The following is a 10,000-nucleotide window of genomic DNA, read 5'->3' on the forward strand; positions in this document are numbered from 1 at the left end:
CAGACAAACCCCTTCCCCCTCCCCCCCAAAAGGACCAACCAATGGGGGGTGGTTGGGGGGTTGAGGAGGGGGGTGTTCCCTCCCCTTCCCCAGGCCAAAAGAGCAAGTCCTGTGTTCTGGAAATATGGTTACGTGATACGACCCTCAACGATCGTCTGACTAGCTAGCTGCCTTGAATTAATGTCTAAGGCTTTTATTCTTCCAAGAGGAGAGAATTCTTCTTGAAATCTTTTATTATTATTTATTTTTTTTTAGGTTATTATCTTTCCAGAGTGGGTTTGGCCATGATGGACAGATACAGCATCGGGTGTTGTTGTTGTTTTCCTGTTCTATTCATCCACCTCTTGAGACAATAATAATGATGATTAATGCACATGATATATATATATATATATGTTTCATTTCTACATACATGTTGCCTGAAAAGTACAAAAGATATAAAAGCGGAATGAAATGATGAAACCATCAGTATGTGCACATGGTCCTCGTGGGGGAATTCCTCGTACTGAAGTGAGGCAAAAAAGAAAAAAAAGCTTCCCTTCCCGAAATGATCAAAAGTCTTGCACAACACCGAACGCTGTATGTGTCACCATGATTTGCACACACTGCTGCGCCTGTTATCACTTTTACCTGATTGAACAGTGAGTAGCGAGCTTGACATGTTTGTTTGACTGTCACGAGAAGAACATCTACGGTATGTTTACAAATTTGTTTCCACGTTTCGTGTTCACGGCCTGTTCGTACAACGAAAACCATATGATCGTGAGTGTGTAGACTAGATGACTGTCTCTGCCAGGTAGCACAGGCCTCCTTGTATGCTAACATCAGTATATATATATATATTTATGAGAAAAATATCCATGCTTAATTCACAGAGATGTTCATTGACCAAAGAGATCATAATGCACCAGTAACAAGACATGAGAAGAAGGGAGTAGTGAAACATCACTACTTTCCTCAAATATTATAATTTTATTTATTTTTTTAACCTAGAAATTTCTCATGTAATCCAGACGAAGTGTCTAAGAGCTTATGATGATGAATTAATGATACGTGAACAAAAAAACAAACTATACAACCAATGGGGTGGAAGGAAACTGAAAGACCAAATGAAGAAAATGTGTCAATAACTCGCAAGGCCAAAGGGACATCGTACTGCAGGGAAACGAAAAGGGGGGGAAAGAGAGAGAGAGAAGAGAGAAGAGAAAAGAAAAGAAAAAAAGAAAAGCAACCAACTAGTTTTGAAAACGGAGGTTGTGACCGAGTACATCAATATAACAAAAATAACGAATCGCGAGTAGAAAACATACATACACCACTCTGGATTCACCAGCAAGGATAAAAAAAAGGAGGGGGGAGGATTACGGGACGGGGACGGGGACGGGGAAGGGGGGAGGGGGTTCACTGGGGGGGTATTTATATAGATTTATATATAAAGCAATGTGAAGGACGCGAAGTAATAATCCTCGACTTGCCAGCTCGATCCTACAAAGGCCTCAGACCTCAAAGACCTTAATAGAGAAGTAAGTGGTTTCCTTCAGCAGCCGAGGTTAACCTACGCGTCCTCGAGTTTTGTGCTTGGTGGTGACAGCTTTTTTTTTCATTCCTTTTTTTCTTTTTTTTACTACAACAGCCTTGTTTTTAGAGCGTCCTGTATATCAAGAGAGAGAGAGGTTGGAGGGGGAGGGGGGGTATCTTCCCCCCGTCGAAAGCAAATCAACGGGAACCGCCTGAACGAACGTTGAATCTCCAGGTCTTTGGAGACCAGAAAATGAAGCAATGATATAATAACTAAAACCGTAACACAAGAACCTTTTTCTTCAAACCTTCTGCTAGACTTTCTTAATTAACCGGGAATACAAGAAGAACAAAAAGAAAAATACGTTAAACAAAATATCTAACCCATTTCTTCCAAGGAGAAAGCATTTAACAAGAGACAAGACCAACACGAAGTAAACTTGAAGAAGATTCAACCATAAAACAGTCGTACTGAAAAGGCGACAAAAATAAATCACTAACCCATGTGCAGTCACAGCTAACTATTTCCACAGGGAAGGATATAACGTTATTGTTGCAAATCACGTCGGATTTTTTGGTCGGATGGGGGGGGGGGGAGTCAAAACCCATAACACTGCAATGGGAGTATCCTTTTCTCTCCTATGAGGAACGTTGGAGAGTTATGTTGAGGTTCCCCCCCCCCCTCAAAAGTGGCAAGAGCAGTTCCTTGAAAAAGGGAAAGAAGAAAAAGAGAGAAAAGGGTGAAAGAGGAAAGAAAGCAGAAACCAAGGTGATGGGAAGAAATGGGTAAGGGAGGGGGAGAGAAAAAGAAAAAATATATATATTAACTTGAGGAATATAAATCTTCCTGAACTAAATAGACAGATTTCCCACTTCATCGCGCAAGAAAGAGGACAGAAAAACGAAAAGATTTTGAAAAAAAAAAAATAGAGAAAACGAACACGAACCACCGGAGAAACCGTCGAAAGAGGTCTCTAAGAATTGCTCGCTGCATCGCCACTCATTTTCACAGAGTATATAATTTATATATATGAATCTTGTAACGAACTTATTTCCCGTTTTTCAACGATCTCGTTTCAAACGCATCTGAAGAGAGAGAGAAAAAGAATAAACGGGAAAAAGAAATCAAACGGAAAGAACAGAATGAAGAAAATAGAAACGGACGAAAACATCAAATCGAACGCCTTTCAAATTAATCTAACCTTCTTTTTCTTAAACCATTAATAATCATCATCGTCACTGATGCCCTGTCCCCCTCAAAGGGAGAGAGCGAGAGACAAATAAAAAAGTTGACCTCAAAATACAAAACCGAAAACCGAAATACGTTTGGAATGACTTGAGTATATATGATTTGTCTGTCAGTCAAAGGGCGGCCGGGCCAGCCCTGTCGAACGTTGAAGCAAGGAATGGAAAAGGAAAGATGATGTCGAGGGAAAGAAAGAAATATGGGATTAGGGAAAGGAAAGGACTTGGGATGACACGATAGGGACTGAACGGGAACAGGAACAGTAACAGGGTCAGGGACAGGGACAAGGTCAGGAATAGGGTCAGGGACAGGGACAAGGACAGGGGACAAGGACAAAGTCAGGGACAAGAGCAGGACAAGTTCAGGGACAGAAACAGGGGACAGAGGCCGGGGGACAGGGACAAGGTCAGGGACAGGAAAAGGAACAAGGTCAGAGGACAGGGACAGGGGTCAGGACAAGAAGAGGCGATTCATCTTGCACGACTAGGTCGCAAACACCGGGTTTTGAGTCGCCGGGGGGAAAGGAGCGCGGCTTCCGAACGAAAAGAAAAGGGGTTGGATATCTATGGGGTAATACTTGCTACTTTAAATGATTCGGAGATATAGATATATATTGGTAATGGCAGTCGTAGTTGTAGTAGTGGTGGCGGTGGTAGTAGTAGTAATAGTGGTAGTGGTTGCGGCAATTATGATGATAATAACAATCGAGCATAATCATGAAAACTATAACAAATATTACATATACATATGCATGCATATATAAATTATATATATATATATATATATATATATATATATATATATATATATATATATATATATTACATACATACACATACAGCTATATATCCTCGCAACAGTGACTGACTACCGGCCAACCAAACGAACCAAAAGCCCCCCTATCCCCTCCCCTCCCCTCCCCCCCGCACAGAAAAAGACGGAAGCTGGAAACGACCCGAATCGGAAGGTCAGCCGAAACAGAACCTGAATCCCGTGCTATCTCCTGCCGAGCCACGAGGAGCCAGAGAAAGAAACGGGGAGGGGAGAAAAAGGGAGAGGAAGGGGGGGGGAATAGGGGAGTGGAGATCGAGAGATCGAGAGAGGGAGGGAGGGAAGGGGGAGGGGTTAAGGATAGGGGGGGGGGGTTGGCAAGACTATAAGAGCAAGAAGATCCTGAGGTGGTGGCGGCGGCGACGGCGGTAATAGCATCGGCGGCGACGCGAAAAAAGGAACTCTCATCCTGTGGTCCATGACCTGGCATGACCTGGCATGAAGGTGGCGATATTGTACTCTGTCAGGAAGACGCGGGCGGTGATGCCGGCTAAGTTTGCTAGAAGGTTCTTGTTACTGCTAGTTGTTTTATTTTTTTTGTTTTTGCACAATTAGTCCAAAAAAAAGGAACTGAAAACGATTACGGTTTAATGGTTCTAGGAGTTTAAAGTAATTTTTTTTCTCTTTGTTCCTATAAATAAATACGGTTTTCTAGAAATCTATGATGAGTGTTCTTTCTTTCAGAACAGCGGCGAGCGCGGCTGCAGCTGTTCAACGGATGATCAATGTTCCAAACAACTAGAGGGTTCTAGAAACACTAAGAGGGTTCCAGAAACAGATTTGAAAAATAGTCATTAACGACTACTATCTACTTTCTGTGGTGACACTGAAGCTGTAGCTGGTGATTTTATTATCATTATTATTTTTTTGACAGCGAAACAAAGACGAAATCCAACTTTCTGCGTTAGTTTTTTTTTTGTTTTTGTTATCTCTCTCATTCTCTTATTTTTTATGTGATGTATAAATCTCCTTTCAACCTTCCAACTGACCACGAATATATACATATACATATATACATACATATATATACATATACATACATATACACATACATATATATACATTATATATATATATATATATAATTACTTCCTCACGCCTGCAAATAAGAGAGAGAGGCTCAAGCAACCTCGAACTACACACAGTCTCAAGTATTCCACAAGACGGCGACAAAAAAAAAAAAAAAGGCCGAACACTGGATTACAGTCTAGGTGATGCTGGCACATTATTATTATTATTCCTTTTTTTATTAAACTTGCTTCGATTAGATAATTCATCAAACATGACAAATAACGACGGAGTACATTATAAAACACCTACAAAAAATCTTCTCCTTATTGCTCTAAATCATCATTCAAGAGGGTCGGTCTCCGGGTCGTCTGAGCCCTCTGGAACCATGGAACGGTTTTTGGTTTTTATCTTCTTTCTTTCTTAACATTCTGACAACGCTACCTAGAAATGCCTAGAAATAGAGGAATATCCTGTTCCCTTCGACCTATGTACGGCGTGTCCAAGTAGCGTCGACAAACCTCCCCTTGGGCGTGCCCGAAGGTGATGATGAGGAGGGGAGGAGGGCGGGGAGAGTTCTCAAGAAAGTATATGCAAAGTGGACTCCTTCCTTGTGGTACAAAATATTCAACAATAATGGGATTTCGGAGAGGACCTTGCATACACCTCAATGCTTCTTCCCCTAATCAGTGTCCAGTATATTTATATATATATATATAATAGAGAGAGAGAGATCACCCACAACATTCCCGTAGGACAAACTTTTGGAAGAAAAAAAAAAAAAAAGAACAAGAAAAATTACAGCCATCAAATCAAAACACCAGTTAGGACGTTATAAAAAAAAAACACAATTATGAACAATCAGTTGACAAGGAACAACAGGGGGTGGGGGGTGGGGGGAGGCAAGCAATACAAACAGTATTACATTTGGATTATGAGAAAGCTATCACCAGATCTGTCAAGAGCCTCATTGTTGTTTACCCTTAATGTTAATCTATAAGAGTTACCCTATAGCACTGAGTTGGTTACAGAGAGAAATAAAAAAGTTACAAAAGCACATGAATGAATGGCTGTTATTGATAGGACCCAACACTGTGAAGGTCTTCTCACGAAAGAAGAGCAGTTCTCAAGGGGTTCGAACACAAGCACTGTAAGCCACTGGGCTTTTTCTTCTTTCTTATTTTCTGTCTTTCTTTCATTTTTCTTGCTTTCGATTTTTGAGATGAGACCACTTTCGAATCACTTTTCGGTCATGAGAACGACGGAGTTCACAGCCCTGGCCGATGACACTATATTACGAGACATGAGATAATGCAGTTACTAAAAAAAAAAAAAAAGAGAACGTGTGAGAGGAATTACATGTCCGTCCATCTGGAGTCCCTTCGGCTCAGCGCACTTTCCTAAATGACAACACTGCGAAAGTGCGCCGTCAGAAGCTGCTGGCGACGTCGGAAGCGCTAAATTCTCTCACACCGTAATGGTAATGCGCCGTACCTGCAGATTTTTCATTTACTTACTTAGGAAAGACAGAGGGTATATGTGTAATGTATGTGTGTATCCGACGATCGGCAGTCTATGGTGACACAAACCCCGAGGCATTCGGTATGCGAAGCCGACCTCCTGTGACTCCATGACCCCGTCCATGGGCGGCGCGTGGCGACGGGGCGCGTCCGGGCGTCCTGGCGCCGCGCCGCCGCATGGAGACGGCCCCCGCCTCGGCGTCCAGCTTCGCACCTCGCGCCCCCGGGCTTGCATCGTTGCATTAATACTAGTACAAAAAGTCGATTACTATATATATTCATATATATCATTTATATATGAAAAACCGGGTGGTTTAGTGGGTGGAACCTGTTTTGGAGGGCGCTGGGACGATGACAGTGCTACACAGAGCCCCATCACAAAAATAATACATCTTTTCCGTTGTGCGCAAGACAGATCCTCAGAGCGACGGGCTGAGACTTGGTGAGCCGAGGCTCGGCCGGGGAGGTGGGCGTGGTGCTTGCAACAAGCTGACTCTGTCGCAGAAACATCAACAGGAAAAGCGGGGGAAATATCAACAAGACTGAATTGAGTCACTTCTAAATGAGATTTGGAAAAAAAAAATATACATATGTTTGGACTTACACTCTAATGTAGACAACAGCTCCTTTTTGCCCAGGCCCTTCAGTTGTGTACTGCATGAATGGTGTAGAAACGTTTTTTAAAGACTAAATGCCCATTACGATGCGTTGTGGAAAACGATGTTGATCATTTAACATACGTTTTTTTTTTTATTCTTTCTTTTTGGAATAACCTGAACATACAGACTAGAGATAAGGGGTTGGGGGGCTATGGGGGGTGGGGGGTATATGGACCTAATTCTTCAGAGGTAAAATTACTCCACTCATGAACGTGGGGGAGGGGGGGGGGGATCGAACCAGCCTCGACCTAGTCTAATCACTCCTCAACGAACTCATAATCTGCAATTATGAGCCTTAGGGAGTCTTAGACTTAGGCCCTCGATGGCTTTCCCAACCCCGCCGCCATTCTTCTTTTTCATTTTGAATTCTCGGGAACTAAACCCCCAAGCAATACCACAGATTCCAAAGTACAGATGGTTGAGGATGATGCCATTGCCATCACTTGATGATCTTCGTAGAGAGGATGAGATCTCACCCAGGATCGCCCTGAGGGTTCCATCAGCTGATTTTTTTTCTCTTTGTTTCCGGCATTTTCTGCGGGTTGTTAAGTTTCACCTGTTCCTGTTTTCTTTTCTCTCTTTTTATTTTTCACTTCTCAGCCCTGACTGAATAATAATAATCCCGGATGTGGCAATATTCTGTAGAGGTCGATTCAAGTAATGCCAATGGCACAGGCACCATGCTTACTACGAGTTTGTTTTGCATTGCTTTTTTTAGTTTTGTTTATGGTTGGGCAGTTGGCATGGAGTCCAAGGGTTTTGGCTTTAGAAAAATGCTTCAACTGCTATGGTATAAAATGATGAAATGAAGTGATTTATGTAGTCACTATGGCGATGAAATGACAACATAACAGATCAGCTCATAAAAAGGAAATGCACTTAACATTATGTCCTATGACGGGTGTTGTACAGGTGAAGAACGCAAAGTCTTGTCTTCATTGAACACCTGCTTATCACACCTGCAGAACTGGCACTTGCAACACTATTGTGGCATTTTTTTTTATATAGGTTTACATGACTAAAAATCGAATACATTGAAAAAAAGAAGTCAATCCATCTTATATATCATGATTCCTATGAGTAGTAACTTATGTATAACATAAAGAATCACACAGTGAAATGTGAGTCACATCACTACTCTAGCACACATGTTGCTTCACTCAACTCCACAGTCGCCGCCAACTTCCAAGTATATAAAGGTTGACTCTGCACTAGCAAACGCCACCAAGGAGATCATCGCCGCCTCCGGAGCCCGGCGGCACCTGCGTCGCCCGCAGGCATCGGCTGCTGGCCACGCACGCTGGCTCCTTCGGTAGCAAACACAAACTCGACTCAGCGGGCAGCAGGGTCTACTGCTGCCGGACGCCGTGCGAGCTCAGCAGTTGATGATGCCGATGTCGGCCCAGCAGTCGTTGCTGACGCCGATGTCGCTCAGCATGTCCGACACGTCCGAGAACTCGAAGTGGGAACCTGAGGAGGTGGACACGGCGTCGAAGTCCAGGTCGGAGTTGATCTCGTCCACCTCGACCTTGAAGTCCGTCGGCATCTGCAGCAGGTCGGTGAGGGAGTCGAGGTCGGCCAGGGTGGACTCTGAGGGCGGCTCCTGCTTGATGTCCAAGGGCTCCATCTTGATGGGCGGAGGGTCGGCGGCGCGGGACGCCGACAGGGAGCTGGGGAGGAAGGGGCGCGGGGCGAACACCTCGTCGCGGACCGCGTGGCGCTTCCGGCTGTACAACAGGACGTCCTCTTTGGTGTCGACGTCGTCGTCCTTGTCCTCGTGGTCGTCGTCGTCGTCGTCGTCCTCGTCGTCGTCGTCGGCCGAGGTGACGGTGGTGGACGACACGAGCGACTCGGGCCGCAGCGAGGTGAGCCCCGGCGCGCTCTCGATGGTGTAGAGGCCGTAGAGGAAGGGCTCCTTGCCCGGCGAGGGGCTGCTGGAGGCGGCGCGGCTGCTGCTCCTGCTGGACGAGGTGGTGCTCACGTGGCTGTCGTAGAGGGAGGCGCTCTCGGGCGAGGCGGGCATCTCGTGGGGCGTGGCGGGCACCTCCGCCGGCGACGTGCACTGCGAGATGGGCACGTACATGGTGTTGCGGATCGAGTCCTTGAACTTCTTGTCGATTTTGAGCTTGAGCTTGAGCTTGTTGTGGTTGATGGTGGAGATGCCGGTGGTGAACTGCGCCCGCGACGGGTCGGCGGTCAGCTTGACGGCCTTGAGGGCGGGGCTGCCGGCGCTGCTCGTCTTGTCCTTGGCCTTGGTGACACGCCCCTTCTCCACCGCCTTGGTGCTGCTGCCGGACTTTGTCTTCTTGCGAGGCCGGTATTTATAGTCGGGGTACTCCTGCATGTGCAACTGCCGCAGCCGCTCCGCCTCCTGGATGTACGGCTGCCGCTGGTCCTCCGTCAGGTTCTTCCACCGCTTCCCCAGCTGCTTGGAGATCTCGGCGTTGTGCATGTCCGGCGCGAACTTGACGATCTCGCGTCGCTCCATCTGTGACCACACCATGAAGGCGTTCATCGGCCGCTTCACGTGGTTGGGGTTGTGCTTCTTCGTCTGCAAGGAGAGAGGGCGGGCGTTACTACTACAGAAATGATTATCGGTGTCTTCGACTAACGTTAATCAAGGAGCAGATGCCAGGAGTGAATCGCTACATTTTACTGAATGGAGGAGAGTATATACGAATACAAGAAACAAATGGAGTGCCACGCGATTCACTATCAGCTGACACCCTCCCCCACACACCCCTGGGAGGCCAACAGCAAGAGAAATGCAACAGAAAAGACAAACCCACGACCAGTAAGAAAGTGGGCAACAAGAATGAGATTACATGAACATCAACAGGCACAGAGATCAGAGCTGGCATCTGGTGGAGAATCAAGGAGAAAATGAGGAATAAAGGAAGAGAAGAGAGAACAGAGAGAGAAAAAAGTAAGAGAAGAAGAGAGAGAAAGAGACTGAGAGAAACAGAAGAAGAGACGGAGAGAGAAAGGCAGAGCGAGAGACACAGAGAAGGGGGTGGGGAGGAGACAGGGAGAAGGGGAGCGAGTGAGCGCAAAGGCACCTAAGCCACAACTGGGCCTCCAGCTCGCAGCCTCCACCACTCATACGGATTAAGGGATCTGCCTCTGTAAACACACGCGAGACCTAGGGAACTTGCGTCGTCTCCTCCTCCTCCTCCTCCTCCTCCTCCTCCTCCTCCTCCTCCTCCTCCTCCTCCTCC

The 10,000-nt window shown here is 45.8% G+C and overlaps 1 protein-coding gene across 1 annotated transcript in view; it reads right to left on the reverse strand.

Annotated features, from left to right (window-relative positions):
- Positions 1 to 10,000, reverse strand: part of LOC122263135 (uncharacterized) — a 98,535-nt gene that overhangs the window by 851 nt on the left and 87,684 nt on the right. Inside the window, exon 2 of the mRNA XM_043031466.2 lies at positions 1 to 9,333. This exon is cut by the window's left edge and continues 851 nt beyond it. Within this exon, the coding sequence (XP_042887400.1) occupies positions 8,158 to 9,333 (1,176 nt within the window). The 3' untranslated portion in view covers positions 1 to 8,157. The remainder of the gene's footprint in view (positions 9,334 to 10,000) is intronic.

Source organism: Penaeus japonicus, unplaced genomic scaffold, assembly GCF_977035675.1.
Source record: "Penaeus japonicus unplaced genomic scaffold, GWHDUDI00000001_assembly GWHDUDI00000011, whole genome shotgun sequence".
Classification (NCBI taxonomy): domain Eukaryota; kingdom Metazoa; phylum Arthropoda; class Malacostraca; order Decapoda; family Penaeidae; genus Penaeus; species Penaeus japonicus.